Raw genomic sequence first — 20,038 nt, forward strand, 5'->3', positions numbered from 1 at the left:
ATGTGAGTTAAAATAAATCCTTTCTCCTCTAAGTTCTCTCTTGTCAGGTATTTGGTAGCAGCAGGGACAACCGTAACTACCATAGTTACTGAAAGAGCAAATATGCCATTTATTGCAGTAGGGAGATAACTGGAAGAGGAAGAGACTTTGGACCTGATATGTCTGATGGCACAGCTTTGTCTCTAGTCCTCACAACTATTTGCTGCTGGGGAGTAAGAACTAGGTCTTATGATCTTTGCATAAAAAGTACCTTGTATATAGTACATGTACCTTGTATGTAGAACATAAACAGTCTCATCATTCAGTCACCACTCAAGAATGAATGACCACACTGTTTCTTAAACAGAAGTCATGCTCTTCTCTTTGGAGCCCTGTAGGAAATCTCAATACCGTTGTCTATGAAAATTTCTTCCTCTTCATTAATACTGGGAGGTCAGCTTTCCTTCACTGTCACATACCTGAGATAAATCCTAAAGAGAAAAGTTTGTCTTGGCTTATAGTTTTGAAGCTTTGTTCCCTTTGGGCCTTTGGTGAGGCAGCGTATCATGTCAGGGAGTGAATTGTAGAGGAGGAAGAATGGGCTGGATCCCATCATTTCTCGTGCCACTAAAATCTCCTACTAGGCCCTGCCGGTTAAGGTCCCCACCTCTTTCCAACAGCACCAAGCTGAGGACCAGGCCTTTAACACATGGACCTTTGGGTAAGTTCTAGAGCCAAAGTGTGGTGAACACTCAGCCCAAACGCTACCTCTTCCATGAGACTTTCCCTCACTTTGCAGATGTAATTTGTGTTTCCCTTCTCTCTTCTTGGCTTTGTTGCAAGTATATTTTGATTTATGTGACTTCGTGATTGGCTGATGCCAAATAGATTTTTACTTTTTTTCATTTGTTTCTTTTGTTTGCTTGTTTGTTTTTATACAGAATTTCTTTTGTTTTTTGTTTTTTGAGACAGGGTTCTCTGTGTAGCCTTGGCTGTCTCGGACTCACTTTATAGATCAGGCTGGCCTCTAATTCATAGAGATCCTCCTGTCTCTGCCTCCTGAGTGCTGAGATTAAAGGCATGTGCCACCACACTGGCTTCAGGATTTCTTGAATCTGTACTGTATAGCCAAGGATGTCTTTGATGGTCCTCCTGCCTCCACCTTCCATGAGTTGGAGTTAGGGTTGTGTGCCATTACATAGCCTCCTGATTGCTGGGATGATAGGCATGTGCCACCATACAAGGTTTTATAATATAGTTTTAAAATTGGTAGTGAGTCTGGTCTACAGAGCAAGTCCAGGACAGCTAAGGCTGTTACAGAGAAACTCTGTCTCAAAAAACCAAAATAAAATAAAATTGGTAGTATGATGACTTTAGCTTATTTGTTTCTTGGTCTTGTGTTTCTATACTCCTTAAAATATTTTGAAATCTATTATTCTTATTTTATTATTTATTTACTTATTTATTTTATACTCTTCCTTATTTCAGAAAGTGTCCTTAGTAGGCTTTCCATCTTATTACTTCAAGAAAGAATGGCACATTACATGGTTATTTTATACCAAAATTTCCATTGTTGACTTCTCATATATTTAGTTGTGGTATCAGAAGATTATAATTTCCATTCAGCAAATGTTTAAAATCGTTTGTGGTTGCAAAGGAAAACCAGTTCAAACCCTACAGTCATAGTATGCAGTTAAGTACATAAACAGTTAGGTTGAAAGTGGTAGTCTCTAAACAAACCCAGTTTTATTAGCTTTTATAATAGAGTGAACAGGTGATACATGTTCATTTGTCTGCATAGGCCAGATGTGTGACCTAAAAGGGCCTAGTTAGGTCTAAGAAGACTCCATAGACAAAACATTGCTGTCCAAGGTCCACAGCTTATAAGGATAATTTGTCAATTATTTACTTTGTAAATTAAAGGGCTACATAATAAATGTAAAAAGTTACTGCACACAACTGCCAACTCATGTAGATTTCAGTAAGTCATACGTTACCTTGATTTAATTTCTGCTTTCAAATATAGAGCCTCATCTTTAAAGTTCCTCCTCCTACCTCATTCAGTTCTGCTTTTTTTCCCTTCCCTTCTTATTGTTTGCTTTAGAGGCAAGATGTCACTCTGTATCCCTGGCTGGCCTCAGACTCCCAGTGTTTCCCTTATCTGCGTATCCTGACTGAGTGCTAGAGTTGTAGGTGTGCACCACCACACCTGGCATCCCTTTTCATCCTTGATCATGAGCCTAGTCTTCAGTAATTAATAAAACTGTTGGCCTCCTATCAGCATGCCTCCCTGCTTCAGTTCCCGTGTGTCATCAGAGGGAGCTGAGGGTTTGTTTTAGGGTCAATAAATATTTCAGTTTTTTCTTATTTTTAAAAACTTAATTAAAATTCATTACATAATTCCCTCCCCTTTCTTCCTACCCTTTATGGAAAGGTATATCAGTACTGAAAGTGAGGGGGGCAAAGTGGAGGGGGTGACAGCATTTGATTGCATGTGCTAGTTATCTACGAAATAAGATGAAAGTGGGAGGGAGGGAGGAACGGGAGGATACATGTGATGGGATAACAATTGAGTTGTAATCTGAATAAATTAATAAAAAATAAAATAAAATATTTTTAAAAATGCTATAGCTGCTGAGCCATCTCTCCAGTAGTGTGTGTGTGTGTGTGTGTGTGTGTGTGTGTGTGTGTGTGTGTGAGAGAGAGAGAGAGAGAGAGAGAGAGAGAGAGAGAGAGAGAGAGAGAGAAAGGGAGAGGGGATTTATTATATATCATGATGTGTATGTGGACACCAGAGAAAAACATGTAGGAAGGAGTTGGTTCTCTTTACTCTGTGTCCCAAAGATGGAACCCTGGTCAGTCTTGCCCACTAGTGACTTTACCTTTACCTTCTGATCACTTTACTGGTCCCAGGTCGTCGTCATCGTCTTCTTCTTCTTCTTCTTCTTCTTCTCCTCCTCCTTCTTTCTTCCTCCTTATCCTCCTTTTTTTTTTTTTTTTTTTTTTTTTTTTTTTTTTTCGAGACAGGTTTCTCTGTATAGCATTGGCTGTCCTGGACTCACTTGTAGACCAGGCTGGCCTCGAACTCACAGAGATCTGCCTGCCTCTGCCTCCCGAGTGCTGGGATTACAGGTGTGTGCCACCACCGACCAACTGGCCAGTTCTTTTTTTAATGCAGAAATTTCCATCTCCTTTCCCAAATACTCTTAAGTACTCAGGACCTGGGAAGGGCGAATAACAAAAGAGCTGAGTCCTTTCTGTATAGAGCTCTTCCTCTGCGGTTAGACGAATTTGTGCACACTGAGTGTAGGTGCAGACATCTGTCAGGGAAGATGGCTGCATGTGGTACAAGTCAGGTTTCATGCTGGTCACCCACACTTTGGAGTTAGTATAAGACTGGCAATTATTTGTAGTAACAAAACAAGTAAGAGGACTGAAAAGAAACGTAGGCTTAGGAGTCAGACCTATATTCATGGTAATGTCATTTACTGGGTGTGTGACCCTGGAGAAGTCACTGTATTTTCTTACCCACTGCTTCCTGTCTTATACCTGGTCTGCTGTGCTGCTTTCAAGCAGTCTCTTTAGAATGTGTTATTTTGTCTTAGACACCCATCTAAATTAGTAGTCTTCTGCTTTCTGTTGCCCCTAGCTCTAAAAGATTGTTAGTTGTGATCTGGCCCATATTACTTTCCATTGACCACAGCTCTTTTTAAAAAATGTCAGTTTTTGTCATTCTGTTTTTCCAGAGCCCTTCTGTTGTTGAAACTTTGGAGCAGGTGAGATGGCACCAAGCCTGACAACCTGATTTGAGCCCTAGGACGCATATGGTAGAAGGAGAAAACTGATCCATCTCCACATACATACCATAGCACACATGTGCCACCCACACACCATGCCAGATAAAGACATATAAATAATTTAAAAATCTCTAAATTCATTAATTATGACCTGGAAGATAAAATCTGCACAACTTGACTCCAGTCATGTTTCTCAAAGGCAAGGGATGAGTTTGGTGAGTGTGGTGAGTGATGAGAGATAATGTCTCCTGGGAATATCTGGAAATATGCGAAGAAACATTTTTATCATTTCAGTCCTCAGGAGGCACCATAGATTAAGAGGGACAGTCCAGAGTTAGTTAGGTTTTTGTTGGTTTGTTTTGGAGACGAGGTTTCTCTGTGTAGCCTTGGCTGTCCTGGACTCCCTTGGTAGAGCAGCCTCGCCTTGAACTCACCGAGATCCGCCTGCCTCTGCCTCCCTGAGTGCTGGGATTGCAGGTGTGCGCCCCTGTGCCTGACCAGAGTTAGTTTTTTAATATGTTGTCCAGCTCCAGTTCTGTCATAGTGACTGGTATCTAGCAGGTGCTAAATAAATTCTGAGGTAGTCAGGAGTGGTGATGCATACCTTTAATCCCAGCACTCAGGGAGGCAGAGGCAGGAGGATCTCTGTGAGTTTGAGGCCAGACTGGTCTACAAAGTGAGGCCAGGACAGCCAGGACTACAAGAGAAACCCTGTCTTCAAAATAAACAAACAAAAAAATCTGAGGTCACATTCTCCTAGTTCCCCAATTCTGACACCCTTGAATTGGTGTAAGGATTACTTCATAAGGCTGTGAAATAGATACAGGTTTGTAAAGTACCGAGTCGTATACAATAAATAACCCTTAAATGGTAGTGCTGCTGAACTTTCTTTGTCCAAAGGAGAGGGTGGCTGGTGTGAGGGCCACCTAGTATTTTTCATGGGCACCTTTTAGAGAGTCAGCAGAAGAGATAGATCCCCCTCCCTCCATTCTAATCTGAATGAACCTTGAATCTGATTAAGGAGGTCTAGGAAAGACTCAATACCCGGCTGCAAAACTAAGGTACAGAGGACAGGTGGTTTTCTTACTGACCCTAGGGCTCAAGAGGTCTCTGCCAGGCTCTGGGACAGCTTTTCTCAACCTGTGGGTCACGACCTCTCGGGGTTGTTGAAGACCCTTTCACAGGTCCTAAGACCATTGGAAATATCAGATATTTACACTACGATTCAAAACAGTAGCAAAATTACAGTTATGAAGTAGCAGTGAAAGTAATTTTATGATTTGTGTGTGTGTGGGGGGGTCACCACAACATGAGGAACTGTGTTAAAGGGTCGCAGCGTTAGAAAGGTTGAGAACCACTACTCTGAAAAGCCTGCCTGCCACTTCTTACCTCTTATTGGAGCTAGGGTTGTGAAAACAGCAGAGACAACCAGAACATTGGGAATGTAGTTGTTTCCCGCCCCTCAGTGCCGGCTCCGAAAGAAGGGGGCGGGGTCAGCGCTATCCCCGCCTCCTTCCCCTCCCTTTCTCTCTTCACTGAGCTGCTGTGTCTTTGCTGCCGCCCTACGAGGGCCTGAGTGTGCTGCGCCTCGGGGGCTGGGTGGCTGCGCTGCTGAGCCCAGCCGAATCCAGCCTGTCGGGCTGGTTCAGCCCAGGCTTTGTCCCAACTGCTGAGCAGGGAGAGGTGCGGTGCGGCTCTGCGACAGATACACAAGATCATCAGAGATGCTGGGCCTGTCACCCCACGCCAGGTAATGCTGGCCTTTCCTGGGCCTGACACAGCTAGGCTGAGCTAAGGGGGTGACTTGCTGCCTTCCGGAGAAGGGAGTGGGAAGAGCATTGCATTCTATTTACCTTATGGGCGCTTCACGAGGGAAGGGCCGGAGGGTGGAATCTTGAGATAAGCCCACTCAGGGCTAGGCCTGTGCTGGAATTAGATCTCTGGCTAGGAAAGATTATGAAGGGAAAGCTGGATTTTTGGGGAACTGCATGCCTCAGGGGCCCCACTCCTTTGTAAGCACGCTTCTGCTTGGTGGCGGGGTGATGTTTTCTGTGCCTTGGTTTAGCTGCGGTCTTACTGGGACCACGGGTGCTGTTCTCTGGTTGGAGACCTAGTGTAGACTAGGCAGTCTCTGTGAGCCTCAGTTCCCTTATTTGAAGAGAAGGATTTAACATTCTGTTTGTAACTGTGGCTTTCCAAGGCTGTCAGATTATCTTGGAAAAGTGAGCTAGATAGAGGCTGAGGAGCCAGCCTTCTCTTAGGCATCCTGCTGGTCTGTTTAGATCCAGTGATTTCAGGGCAAGGCAGGCTGGAAATGCTGATGCTTGTGTTGGGGGTAGGTGTAGGTGTGTTGAGTATAGGAAGGTGGGGTGAGGTGAAAGCATGCTAATATTTTCTCTGAACTGGCCAATTCTTTGATACTTAGACCACTGCTATAAACCAGCTTGTCTTCCGGAGCACCGCTGTTAAACGGCAGACCTTGAGACTGTGTAGTGTCTCAATCACTCTACTTCCTTCCTTTATTGTCTGGCACCAAGAAGTAGAAATACTACTAACCTATGTTGGACCTTCTTTCTCATCTTGGTTTCAGAGGAGCTATGCATTTCCTCTGGCAAGCCTTCCTCTTCCTTTTTTTCTTTCTCCTCCTGCTGGTCATTTTTTCCTTGCCTGCCCCCTCACCTGTTTCCCTACCTCACCATTTTCCTTTCTTCCTTTCCCTGTCCTCATACGTCCCACTTTCTTATCTCTTTCCCCTCCATAACCCATGTTTTTCTTTCTTTTTTCCTCTTCTCTTTCTTTCTTTTCTTTTTTTTGTTTTCTTCCCTGGATCCTATTGCTCTTCTTTGGGTTCTTGTTCTTTTCTCTGTCTCTCTTTCTCTCTGTCTGTCTCTCCTCATTTTTGATTGTGCTTTCTCATAGGTAGTAGTTGTTGGTTTGTAGGGGCCTTTGCTGTGATGTTTGTAAGGGCCAAACAGCTAGCTTGTTTTTGACCTAAACTTGTATTTTCTCTAAGTGCTGGGCTCTCTCTTTACTGCCCTTAAGCTGTGTTTTGGGGCTTCCCAATAAGTAGTTTTTCTTTCTGGATATATTTCCCCATCTTTATTCCTTGAGAGCCAAGGTAAAACATGGCAGAAGGGAACAAGCACGATAGAAGGCTTGAGCTGGAGAAGAAGTTCGAATACAGCTAGAGACCTTACTGAGAGTCCCTCATTGAGGTGAGGGGCTGAGGTGAAAGCACTGTGGAATGAAGAGAAGGTAAAATCTCGGGACAAGAGAGTGTTCTTTTGAAGAAGAAGGTGGCTTTGGTATGAAGATAGAGGTTATTTGGGGGTAAGGGTAGCTGTGGAGGGAAAGACTATATAGGATGTCTAAAGGTATTTAAAGGATATGTAACCATATAGGTTAATTCTTTACCCCTCCTGATGGTAGGCTCTTTGAAGTGGTTTATTTTTGCTCTGTCTTTTTTTTTTCTCCCCATGAGCAATGTCTGTTGATACTCACTTTCTAGAATATGTTGTGTGTGTGTGTGTGTGTGTGTGTGTGTGTCTGTGTACACCCATCCATTATGACATGTTCTCTGTAGCTGGTAAGGGCACCAAGCATGATGACCCATAGCATAGGTTCCATATGGTGGAAGGAGATATCAGCTCCTACACGTTGTCTGGGTAAGTGAGCCATGGGATGTGTTCACCACTATCCAAGCACACACATACATAAATAGATGTAGTTTTAAAAATAAGTATTCTCTCAGTCGTCTATACTGTGTTAGTTATGGTGTTGGTTGCTGTGTACTGGTGCCTTTAAAAGAGGGAGTTGGATTCATTTGCTGTGTTCAGATGCAGGTCAAGGGTGTGGACCCTCATGTGGTAGTGTAGAGGGAAGCTCAGGGAGCTATGATGATGCAGTAGAGGAAGACTAAGGGTCAGCAAATCAGTGACAGGGCTGGACTAGAAACTCAAATCTTCCTCAATTGTGGTATGAATTTGCTTAGACCATGTTATCTTGTGACATGATGTGCATGTTGTGTATAAAGAGTTTTCTTGTTTTTTTCTGTCTTTGGGACTAGAGTGTAGACATTACTGAGATAGAAAACAAATTTACATGTAGTAGGTTATTACAGCATGGCCAAACAAATTCTCAGTGCCTTGGAAGGAAGCAGACTTTGTCCCTGTTCATTTCTGGCTCCAGGCCATTTAGGTGACTCACTGCTGAACACCCTCTCTGAGTTATTTGATCCCTTTTTCTTCTCTGTTTTCTTAAATTCAATTTCTGGAACAAGATAGAGTCCAGAGACTAGATAGGCTAGGTGTTTACTTGACTGACCTCCGATAGGAACATCACACTCTGTAGGGCTGGTGAGGATCCGGTGTGGCAATGAACACATCAACACACTGTGTGTGGTGATTCACCTATATCCTTCTTATTGTTTGTGGACGCGTTCTTAAAGCACTAAGACAATGCTTAGATGCTATAGCCCAGAAGCCCGAGGATGCAACTGAGCAGTCTAAAATTTGAGTCTCAATTCTTGGTGAATAAAAGAAAAAGAGGGGATAGACAGAAAAGGCTTTTAGGATTGACAATTGAGCTCCATGCTCAAAATGAAGATCAACTGGAAATCAAGTGCTTTATTCAGGTCAGAGAGGTGGTAGGAGGCCAGTATAAAAGATTGTATTTTGGAGACTATGACCAATAGGCAAATAGAGGAAGTAGTAAATAAGGCCAAGTCTTTGTTTTAGTAGTTACTGATTACCTTCTTGTTTATCTAAGTTTCACATATAAAATGAAAGATATTTATATTTATATTGAAGAGTTTATTATAAAGCTTAAAAGTAATTTTATAAAAAAAAGAGCCTGGAGAGATGATGGCTCAGTAGCTTAGTATTGGCTGCCCTTCCTTAAGACCCAGGTTCAGTTCCCAGCACTCACATGGCAGCTCACATCTATCTGTAACTCCATTTACAGGGGATCTGGCATCCAAACATAGACATACATGTAGGCAAAATATCAATGTACATAAAAAATTAATTAATTAAAAAAATAAAGAAGTTACACAGTTGATACTTAATAGCTATACTTACTCTTATTCTGCAAAAATAAACTCTAAAGTCAACCTCTCAAGAAAGTCTTTCTTTACTGATAGGGCCTCTTTTCTGGATTTATGTAGCACCTCTCTGCACTCTTGCTGTTTGTATTGTTATGTGGATTTTGTGTCTTTTCCTCCTGTTAGTCTGTGCATTCATTTGAGAGCACACTCAAGGTCTGCAAAACTTAAGAGTTAGTTGAGTGCCTTTTTAGTTACTGCATATATGTTAGTAAATAAGACGTATTTAGTTGATGTTGTTTATTAAGGAGATGTATAATAAATGAATATAATTAAAATTTGTGATAGTTGCTGTGATAATTAAGAGTACCTCTTTGATCATGTTTAGTCCAACAGTCTGTGAGACAACTGCATCTGTCACTCTTACCAGGACCTGTGCCTGCAGCTTAACAGGAGTGTAGGTAGAGTTGACTGTCAGATAAGAGACTGTCTGAAAAGGTAAAAACTTGGTGTCAACAACAATAAGGCCTTTGGGCTGGGTGAGGTCACCTTGGGGAGAGCGGGTGGTATGAGTAAAGGGCTCTGGAGCCTTGGATGTGGGAAAGGTACTGAAGGAAGAGTGTACAGAGGGGAGAAGGGAAGGCGAAGAGATAGACGGGAAAGAGGATCTCGGAAAGGAGAATGTAAGTATTTAAAAGGACTGAGGTTAATGATATTGACTGCTGATGAGAAATTGAACATGGTAAGGACAGAAAGGTGATGGTTAGATTTTTCAAGATGGAAATGATTGTCAATCTTGACAAGAATACTTTTGGTGAAATAGGAAGGATACCACTTGGCACAGAGGGGAAGGTAGTAGAGATAGTGCTTAAATATTAATAGATAATTCTTGTGGGAAGCTCTGCTTCTGAGGGCAAGCAAAGGCAGAGCGGTGTTTGGAAGAGGATGCTGGTTTCAGAGGAGAGTATGTGCACACATGTAAGATACTATAGTGTTTGTATATTATTCCAGTATTTCTTGGGTCAGGTAAAAGGAATCATTTAGTTGTGCTACATCAGTTTCTAAACCCCTTGGTTTTACCTTTAAGATATACTTACTTTTTTTTTTTTCCAGGCAAGGGCTTCTCTATGTAGCCCTGGCTGTCCTAGAACTCACTCTGTATACTGTAGGCCGGGCTGGCCTCGAACTTAGACATCTGCCTGCCTCTGCCTCCTGAGTGCTGGGATTTAAGGTGTGAGCCCCCTCTACCCAGCCACATTTACCTTTGAACTACTGTCTACCTGCTACCAGTCTTCTGTGTAGCTGTGAGTTCTGACCTTGTTTTTTGTAACTTCTTTATGTTTTCTCGTTTATTCTTCTTTGTAGCCTGTTCTACTCTGTTGCTGGAGTGGCCTGTCTAAAACATAAATCAGACCACGGCTTTAAAATCCAGTGCTTTTGCCAGGCGGTAGTGGTGCACACCTTTAGTCCCAGCACTCTGGAGGCAGAGGCAGGTGGATCGATGTGAGCTTGAGTCCAGCCTGGTCTACAGAGTGACTCCAGGACAGCCAAGGCTAACACAGAGAGACCCTGTCTCGAAAAAACCCACCCCCCCAAAAATCCAGTGCTTTCCTTCAGTTGCTGTACAATACAGATTCTTACTGTGGTTATAAGACTCCACACAGTTGGACTATATCTCTAATTTCCAGTCTCTCTCTCTGTTCCCGCTTTCTGTCTGGTGTTAGAACTCAAACCCAGGGCTGTAAACAAACTAGGCAGTTGCTATCACACAATTTGTGGCTTTAGTCACTTAATTGCAGTGTCTTGACACATTTTTTTTCCTCACCTTTTTTTGCTATTCCAGTGCCCAGTATGTGTATTTTTATATTCTATATTTGTACTTAATGGCTCTATCTGCTTACTGCTTAGAAGGATCATCTTCTGGAATTTGTTGGCTCTGTTTTTTAACAATTAAACTTTATTATACAACCCAACTAGCTTACACAAGAAGGAAGAAAAGTTAAAGGAACAAAAGAGTGAACCTTCCGGTATCCGTACCACGCGACGGGTCCTTAGGTGTCTCTCTGGCCCGCGTGCTGGTCCAGCCAGTTCGCAGCTCCACACCGCCCAAGCCCGGGCTGAACCTGTTGTTCTCTCCTCCTCACCTGCCTAAGTCACATAAAAAGGGCGGTCTCCTTCTCCTGTTGAGGGTCAATTAGAAAAACAATAGCCCAGTTGGGGTTCCCAGGTCTGCTTCCTGAATTCCAGGCCCAGGATGGCTCCACTCAGTCTGTCACAAGGTATTTATGGGGTGCCCCAAGGGTAAAGCCCTCCAAGACTGCTTCCACCTGTGACAAAGCTTAATCTAAATCTAAATCTAAAATTTGTCATCTCTTTTTGTTTGTTAGATAGTTTGTTTTTTGAGAGAGGGTTTCTCTGTGTGGCCCTGGCTATCCTGGAACTACTCTGTAGACTAAGCTGGCTTAAAACTCAAATCATCCTGCCTCTGCCTCTCCAGTGCTGGGATTAAAGGCACGAGTTACCACCACCTGGCTGTCATCTCATTTCTTTGTTTTTGTTTTTCCTTTGGGTTTTCGTGAAATGGTTTCTCTGTGTAGCCTTAGCTGTCCTGGACTCGCTTTGTAGACCAGGCTGGCCTTGAACTCACAGCGATCTGCCTGCCTCTGCCTCTTGAGGGCTGGGATTAAAGGGGCGCGCCACCACACCTGGCTTCATTTCTTAGCCACTGAGCCATCTCTCCAGCCTTTGTCATTTTATTTCATTCAGGTTCTTCAGTGTTTCTTCCTCAACAAATCCCGACCTGATCAACCACGAGCCCATACATACACATACATATGTACTTGGTGCTGTTTTATTTAATTCTTTATTTTTTGTCTGCATCTCATACGAGACATATAATTTCTGTGAGCATAGTAATTTTGTTTTACCCAACTATAATTGTACTATTACATTGTAAATGCACAACAAATTATTTGTTAAATGACAATATACCAAATGACTGAATATATGGAACAGAAAAATTGGTGTAATTGAAAGGTCATTTCAGGGAAGAAGTCAGGCAAGTAAAGAGTATAGGGAAAAGAAAGTTTTTAAGGGAAAAATGACATCATGACTTCATTATAATTGGAAGCAAAAAGAATATGGTTGCATATGTAGGGAACTTTGTAGTTTTGTGGGTGTAAAATAGAGTTTTCCTGCAGATTTCTTTTTGATTATTAAAAATAAGCATGTCCATTTAGGGAGAGAGGTGTGGGAAATCATAGTGTCATATGGGAGAATAATTATTGCTTTGAAATGAAACAGTTAGCCAGACTTTATAATGTTTTCTGAGACAGTGCTGCTTCAGTGTAGAGATATTTGGGAGACAGTTGAATTTTACTGGTTAAATTTTGGAAAGAAAAAAAATTGGAAAGGCAGACAGGTCTCTCTCTCCCCCTCCCTCTCTCTCTCCCCCTCCCTCTCTCTCTCCCCCTCCCTCCCTCTCTCTCTCCCTCTCTCTCTCTCCCTCTCTCCCTCTCTGTCTGTCTGTCTCTCTCTCTCTCTCTCTCTGTGTATGAGTATACCATGTGGGTCAGAGGGATCAAACTCAGATCATTAGATTGGCAGGATGCCTTAACCCTAGGTCATTTCTCTGGGTTTGGGTAATTTTGAGAGACAACTAGGCAAGGAGAGAAGTCAAGATGAGGATTGTAGAGTCTGGTAAGTTAGTTTATAGGAGCTCAGAGTGAAGTTTCAGATTTTAAGTAGAAATTCTTGAACTAGTTAGCTATTATGTTTAGAGTGTATATGATTCACTTATAAATTGAAGTTGTATATATTTGGTGATCAGACGCTGGGTGTGATCACGTGGGTATTGGTTAACTTGGACTTGAGGTAAAAAAAAAAAAAAAAAAAATGGAGTGGCCAGGTGTTGACAGAGTCATCACTGTGACTGTTGAAGTCATTCATCTACAATGATAACTTTTGATAGGGGTGAAGAGGCAGACAAATCAGGCACTGAGTGAGAGTGACTAGGGAATGAGTTGTAAGTGCAAGGCAGTGTGATAGCAGCCAGCAGAGGTGACTCACAGAAACCATCCCCTCACCAGATGGAGGTAAAGAAATGGTTTGCAAATAGCACTAGAAATTAAGGGTAAAGTCTGTAGGATGAGTGTGAAAGAAAAGACAGCTTCCTGGTGTTTTTTTTTTTTTTTTTTTTTTTTTTTTTTTTTTTTTGCAGGAGGTATGGGGCCTGCACCTAGAGAAGTCTCTTCAGGTGATAGGCAGGTTTCTTTAAGACTAATATGCCAAAGGGAGCTAGTCAATGACAAATGGCAAGTTCCAACAAAAATAGTAGAAGGGTTTGAGTTAGGAGAGGTGTGTTAAGAAAAGGAAGGGGTGTGTGTGTGTGTGTGTGTGTGTGTGTGGTCTAAGTACAGGGCAAGAGTAAGTGAATTTTAAGTCTTTGCTGTTTTGTTCTCTGGTTTTTTGAGAGAGTGTTTCTCTCTGTATCCCGAGCTGGCCTGGATCTCGGTCCGTAGACCAGGCTGGCCTTGAACTCAGAATTTGCCTGCCTCTGCCTCCTGAATGCTGGGCTTACAGGTGTACGCCACCATGGCCCAGTGAATTTTAAGTCTTTTCTTTTGAATCTCTGCCATTTCCACACTTTTGTTGCCCCTCATTTCTCTTAACGTTAGAAAGCCTCTCAACATAGCTCTCTGTCTCATTTGATCTCAAATTATAACTAGTACCAAAGAGTACTTTTAGGAGAATAAGCTTTGATCCCAGCACTTGGGGAGGTAGAGACAGATGGATCTCTGTGAATTCAAGGCCAGCTTGGTCTACAAGTCTAGGACAGCCAGGGCTGTCACACAGAGAAACACTGTCTGGAAAAACCAAAACCAAGGGGGGGGGGGAGGGAGAGAGAAAATATCAAAATAATCAAGAATTATGCCCTTATCAATATTTAAGTTAGTAAATTATATACCCTGATAGGTTTTAAATTCCTTTAAAACGAAGACTTGGAATTGTCTGACTTTTGAGTCTTCCAGTTTCTGTGTTTTCCGCCAAGCCAAATTGGCTTAGAAAGTGGGCTCTTGCTCATTTCCTGAGGTATTCCATGTCTCTGCTGGGTAGAGGCCATGGAGACATAGAAATTAATCATAGTTATTCCTTGCCTAGTGACCACAAGAGGTGAAGGTGAAATTTTGACATTGCTTCATAGAGGTATGTATACAATGCAGTTAAGTTTTGAAGGAAGGCAGTGAGAAAGAGGCTTCGTCAAAGGTTTCTTAGAGGAAGTGAGTCCAAACGGACCCTGAGGAATGAACAGGAGTTTGCTAAGCAGACACACTGAGGCATATGAGGCAGATAGAACAGTGTAGGTAAAGGTAGGACATGAATGCGTGCTGATGGAATGGTGGGTTTAGTTGGGGAGGAAACGAAAATTCGTTGGACATCTTTTTGTGTTAAGCGCATGCTAGGTACTGTCTCTTTTAAAAGCTTTTGTGTTTTTTAATTCTTATGATAACTCTAAAGTAGGTTTGTATTTACATAAGAGTCAGCAGAGCATGAGAAATTAAAGTAGCTTTGAACCACCTACAGTTTTCTTCCCAGCTACCCCAGCAGTTGCTTTCTTGTTGCTATACTAGAGCAAGTGGCTGGCTGGAGGCCGCATAGTGGGAGTGCCTTTGACGCATTAGAAGGACATCTCTCAGCAAATTCAAGGCTGCAGCATTCCAGGTTCCTGCCAAAGCAAACCTCTTGGCACGATTTAATTAAAGATCAGATTCTAATAACCAAGCACCAAAGGTATACAGTACTCCTCAGGCCTGAGTGTTGGCCGTGCCAGTTTGCAGCTGCTTTGGGTTGTTCAAAGTTAGAAATGTAATTCGTATGTGAAATAGTTGTTTTGCTTCCCCATCCCTCCTTTGTTTTATTGACTAATTTATTGTAAACTCCTAACAATTTTTCTTCCTTCCTTCCTTCTTTCCTTCCTTCCTTCCTTCCTCCCTCCCTCCCTTCCTTCCTTCCTTCCTTTCTTCCTTTTTTTAAAATTTTTTTTCCTTCCTTCCTTTTTACAGTGCTCTGAACTGAATTTGTCACTTGCATAGTAGTCTACCACTGAACTATATCTCTGTCACCCTTCCTCTTTTCTCTCTTTTATTTTAAATAATGATCTGAGGGACTATTTAGGAAGTGCATTAGAGGACAGGTGAGATGTCAGAGGGGAACGGCACTTATTAAGCCTGAGTTTAACCCCCCAGGACCCACATGGTGAAAGAGACACTCCCCTATGCATTTTCTTCTGACATCCGCATGCAGACACTGCATGAGCATGTGAACACATGCACTAAAGAGACAAGTAAACGTAATAAAGATTTTTTTTTTAGATTTATTTATTATGTATACAATGTGTCTGCATGTACACCTGCACACCAGAAGAGGGCACCAGATCTCATTATAGATGGTTGTGAGCCATCATGTGGTTGCTGGGAATTGAACTCAGGACCTCTAGAAGAGCAGCCAGTGCTCTTAACCTCTGAACCATCTCTCCAGCCCAATATTTTTACAAGTTAAGTAAATTAGAGGTTGTATAGTTTATTCCTTTGCTTCTAAAGGTAACTGTGATGTGTGGTGCAGTGATCACACAAACATTTTTTTCAGATCCTTGATTCTTGTGCTCACTGTGTGTGCACTGTGGAGTGCCTGGCAACATCTCTGAAACTATGCTTCTTTGGGTTTGTTTCATGTTCTAGTCCCAGCACCTAGCAGAGCCTAGAATGAGAAAAGTGATACCTACCAAGTAGATTCCTAAGCTTTTTATAAGTTCTGATGTGTGATCTAATGTTAATGATTATTAAAATACCTGTTCCAAGTGATGGCTGAAATCTTGTATGTGAAAATTAAGTAATCCAGCTGGTTCTCTATCGAAACTGTTTCACAGGATTTCAGCAATCCTACTGGGAAATGTAAAGGGCTTTCCTAAGCCCCAAGCCCCATGTGAGCTCAAGACATCACAGAATTCTCCATGTGATGGATAACAGTTGGTCCCTTTCCTTTAGGCAACGCATCTTTTCTTATTGTAGTTTCTCTTATAGTCTTGTTCTTTAATCAACAATGTTTTCTGTTTTTGTTTTGTTTTAATATGAGGCATTTACTGCCCAGATCCAGAACTGCTTAGAAAAGGCCATTTTTTCCCTGTCTACATGTGAGATAGAGCACAGTAGGCCCACCATGATCCACTATGTCCCACTTTAGTTCTTTTTTCTTTTTTAAACTTATATTTTAAAATTAACATTCCCTCCCTTATTGTTTTCTTCCCTTCCTTTCTTTGTGATAGAGTCTTGCTATGTAATATAGTCTGACCTCAAATTTTCAGTTTCCTGTTTCTGTGCTTGAATTACAGGTGTATGTATGTTCTTGTATGTCAGCTCACCTGTGGAAACCAGAAGTTAATTTTTTTTCTCTCTTCTTTATTTACTGAGGTCTCTCCATGAGCCTGGAGCTCACCATTTTTTTTTAGTTTATCAAGTTTTTCTGGGGATCCTATCTTCACTTCCCAAGTGCTGGAAATGACTGTAAAAACAGAGAAGACGTGTGGAGAAATAGCAGAAAAGGGCTGACTGCGGGGAAACTGCACCAAGTGCTATGATAGAGCCCTCAGTCCAAGTGAGCTCAGAGGGCAGTGGTCAAGAAAATGCAGTTTTTGTGAATATATTTTGAAGGTACTAGGAGTAAAGCTTTGAGAAGATAGTTTTGAATGTCTTGAAAGTGTTATTTCAAGTACTTGAAATTCTATCTGAGGGAGAGGGTTTTCTGAATAGCTCTAATAGGTGGTGTTTAAGTATAGAAAGGAGTAATTAATTATTCTTGTTTATTCATTTGATCTTATATTTAGTAATTCATATGCTCAATATATCTTTTTTTTTTTTTGGCAAGGAATGGAGTAGGGGATTGAAATATTTAAGATATAAACTTTGTTCGTAAGGGGTTCATAGTCTCAAGTCTAGCTGAGTGTAGAGAAGGGGAGGCAAGTGTGTAAACAAATCAATGTAACGTAGAATAAGATAGACAGAACTTAAAGCGAGAACTCTTTTCAAGTGAGGTGAACAAAGGTAGACTAAGCTGCCTTTTGAGACTAGAAATATCCTACTTCTGGAAGTTTTCAAATATAGGTGGGATGACCCAGCTGGCATCATGTGATACAGAGTTTCAGACATTATATTCTTTTTTTTTCCCCCCAGGTTATTGTACAAATTGAGTATTACATGATGAGTTGACATCAGGTTCTTCAGGCATGGGACTTAAGAGATGAGTTCAGACATTTCAAAATCCATTTATGTTGCTTTCACAGCAGGAGTTTTCTTAGACCTTAACTTGAAGTATAAGACCAACAAAGCAGTGCTTCCATGTGTGGCCAGGACACAATTCACTCTACCTGTGCGAGTGTAAGAGTTGAAATACTTTTTAATACCAGTGAACTGGAACTGGCTATCACTTTCTGCACCAGCCATGATTTCAGTCTTCGCCCAAATCACAAATTCCGCCCAGACATTATATTCTAATAGAGTTTTGGTTAATCTATCCACTAATAATTCCCTTAAACATGATAAAATGACTAAGAATGAAGAAAATTATGGTGACGCTTTCCTGGCACAATCCTGTCCTGTGGTCATAATGAAGCTGCTGGCTGAAGGACCTGGGAGCTGGGGAGAGCCTGGTTGGGTATCAGGTAGCTGTGAGAGTATAATTTTGGAACTGGCAGCCTAGAGTAGGAGGGCATTGCCCACGAAGACACTGGATGCTCTCTTGGAGGAGCTGAGGGACCTGACTCAGAGCTGGAAGGGAAAGCAAAGGCAGTCATATCTGGGAAGTGGAACTACAAGAAGTAAATTAAAACAAAAACAACAACAACAAAAAAAACCCTACCCCGTCAGTCAGTTCAGATTAACAGAGGTATCCTTGTTTTTGATATCATTTATTCAAAAAAGAAAGGAGTAATTGCTTTGCCAAAGGTTGGGCAAGATTAATTTTTAAAAATAAGTTAAATTAAGGAGCTTGGTGTTGGTGGTGCTCACCTTTAATCCCAGCGCTCAGGAAGTTTAGACAGGTGGATCTCTGAGTTCTAGGCCACCCTGGTCTACAGTTTGAGTTTCAGGATAGCCAGGACTCCACAGGGAAATCCTGTCTTGAAAAACAAAACAAACAATCAACAAACAAACAAAAACCAAATAACAACAAGACCCCTCCAAAAAAAATGAAAAACAAAACAAAACAAAACAAAACAAAACAAACAAACAAACAAAAAACCAACCCACCAACCAACCAAACAAAAAGATTTTAATCAGTAAAGAGAGGAATCATCATTGATGACATGATGGAGATTGACTCCTTCCCTTTCCTTGTTCTTTTTCTCTCCTTCTAGTGTGTATAAGAATATTTGATGAGGGCCAGGTGTGGTGGCACACACCTTTATCCCAATATTCAGGAGCCAGAGGCAGGCAAATCTCTTGAGGGTTTGAGGTTAGCCTGTCTACATAATGAGTTCCAGGACACCCAGAGCTACATACACAGTGAGTCCCTGTCTCAAAAAACAAAACAGTCAAAAAAGGGAATATTTGGTGAACTAGCAGGTAGTGTAGCTTAGTGATAATGCCCAGAGTGACATCCCTATCACTTAATACATGCACACACACGAGAGAGGGAGAGAGAGAGAGAGACAGACAGACAGACAGATACACAGAGACAGAGAGAGACAGACAGACAGAGACAGAAACAAAGAGACAGAGACAGAGGAGACAGAGAGACAGAGAATATATACTTGGCAAGTTCAGAGACTTCTTAGGCATAAATTTAATGTAGACTGTGTATAGCCTTAGTTTGCAGGGCCAATTGATGTCCTACTATAAAGGACTTTGAATTTTATCTGTACTAATAAATTCCTTTCAAGGCTCAGCATATATCTTATTTTTTTTGTAAACTGTATATTAACATGTATCTACAATAAGTTAAAAAGGTAAAACACTGTTGATCTGCAAAGACGGCAAAATGGCTCTGGGAAAGATATATCTGTAAATAACTATAACAATACAAAGAAATGTGATAACCTGGAAACAAACACATTGCCTTGGAACATAGAGAAGGGGCACCTGATGTTTTGGAGGTTAGAACGTTTTCTAAAGGCACTATAGAAACAACAGAATTAATCCTCAAAAGATAGGCAGATGAAACATCATGTGCAAAGGAATGGAAGTGTGAAAGTTATGACATATTTAAAGAGACAGAGAAACCCTGTCCTGAAAAACCAAAAGGGGGAGGGAAAAAGAAAGAAAGAAAGAAAAAGAAAAGAAAAAAGTTAAAGAAGATGGTGTACCTAGTGTGTAAGTGGGAGTAAAAGGAGTAGTAGTATGGAAAGTGGGCCCGGCCAAATAAGAGACAGCCTCTTCAGCTTTCATTCTGGCATGTCAGCCAAGGATTTAAAAATTAAGAAATGGTGTGTTTTTAAATATCACTGATGGCCTCTTGCGAAGCACTGAGGGAAAAATCAGGGTGAAGGAAATCAGATGTTTTCCATTTACTAGAGACTATCTAAGAGACTCCTATAGAATTTTACAAGTTTACAAAAGCCATTACTTTTATTGACTACAGTGTTCTTTCAGAGTTCTGTGCCTCATCCTTTTAAAGATTAGAGTGGCAAACCTGGTGCATTTTAAAGCATTGATTTCTGAAGCAGTGGTACTCAAATCTAGCTGGCATTGAGGTAACTTAGTTTCAAAATAAAGAATTTTATCTTTAATCTAGACATACTAAATATAGGTTTATGGTTGTCGGGCCATAGCAGTCATATTTCTAAAAGTGCCTGGTGATTATTATGTAGTTTTTGGAAAGCTTTTAATTTCTAAAGCACTATTGTATCTAACTCCAAGGAAATTGTATTCTAAGTAGTTGTAATTAAGGATACATCTTTTAACTATTACATGAATTAATAAGGAGAAAATATAAACTGTAGACACATTCATATCTATCTGTTGTTAACACATTTTAAGGTAATAGCATCTGTTTTTGTTAAAACCACTTGTTGGCATATCGTGGGGATTTTCCTCTTTTAAAAATTTATTGTTTTCCAAAAGCATGGGCAAAGTACCAGTAAATTAATTAGGATGGTTACTGCCCTGAGCACTGTATATTTAGAATACGATAAACTTTTGGAGAGTGGATATCCAGAAGAACTGGCACATGG

General features: G+C 41.3%; 2 protein-coding genes across 6 annotated transcripts in view; one reads left to right on the forward strand and one right to left on the reverse strand.

Moving 5' to 3' along the window:
* Window positions 1–20,038, forward strand: part of Pak1 (p21 (RAC1) activated kinase 1) — a 105,337-nt gene that overhangs the window by 36,810 nt on the left and 48,489 nt on the right. For 2 of the 5 annotated variants that reach the window (XM_051148980.1, XM_051148981.1), the window contains exon 1: window positions 5,320–5,526. The exons of 2 other annotated variants lie outside the window; for them this stretch is intronic. The gene's annotated coding sequence lies outside the window, so the exon portion shown is untranslated. Of the gene's footprint in view, window positions 1–5,319; window positions 5,527–20,038 lie in introns of those variants that run through there. One more of the 5 variants, XM_051148984.1, reaches the window with a different exon arrangement.
* On the reverse strand, window positions 17,133–17,339 carry LOC127191717 (ATP synthase membrane subunit K, mitochondrial-like). The gene has a single exon (XM_051148985.1). It carries the CDS (start codon window positions 17,310–17,312, stop codon window positions 17,136–17,138), a length of 177 nt encoding a protein of 58 aa, XP_051004942.1. The 5' UTR covers window positions 17,313–17,339; the 3' UTR covers window positions 17,133–17,135.

This window comes from Acomys russatus, chromosome 7 (assembly GCF_903995435.1).
Source record: "Acomys russatus chromosome 7, mAcoRus1.1, whole genome shotgun sequence".
Taxonomy (NCBI): domain Eukaryota; kingdom Metazoa; phylum Chordata; class Mammalia; order Rodentia; family Muridae; genus Acomys; species Acomys russatus.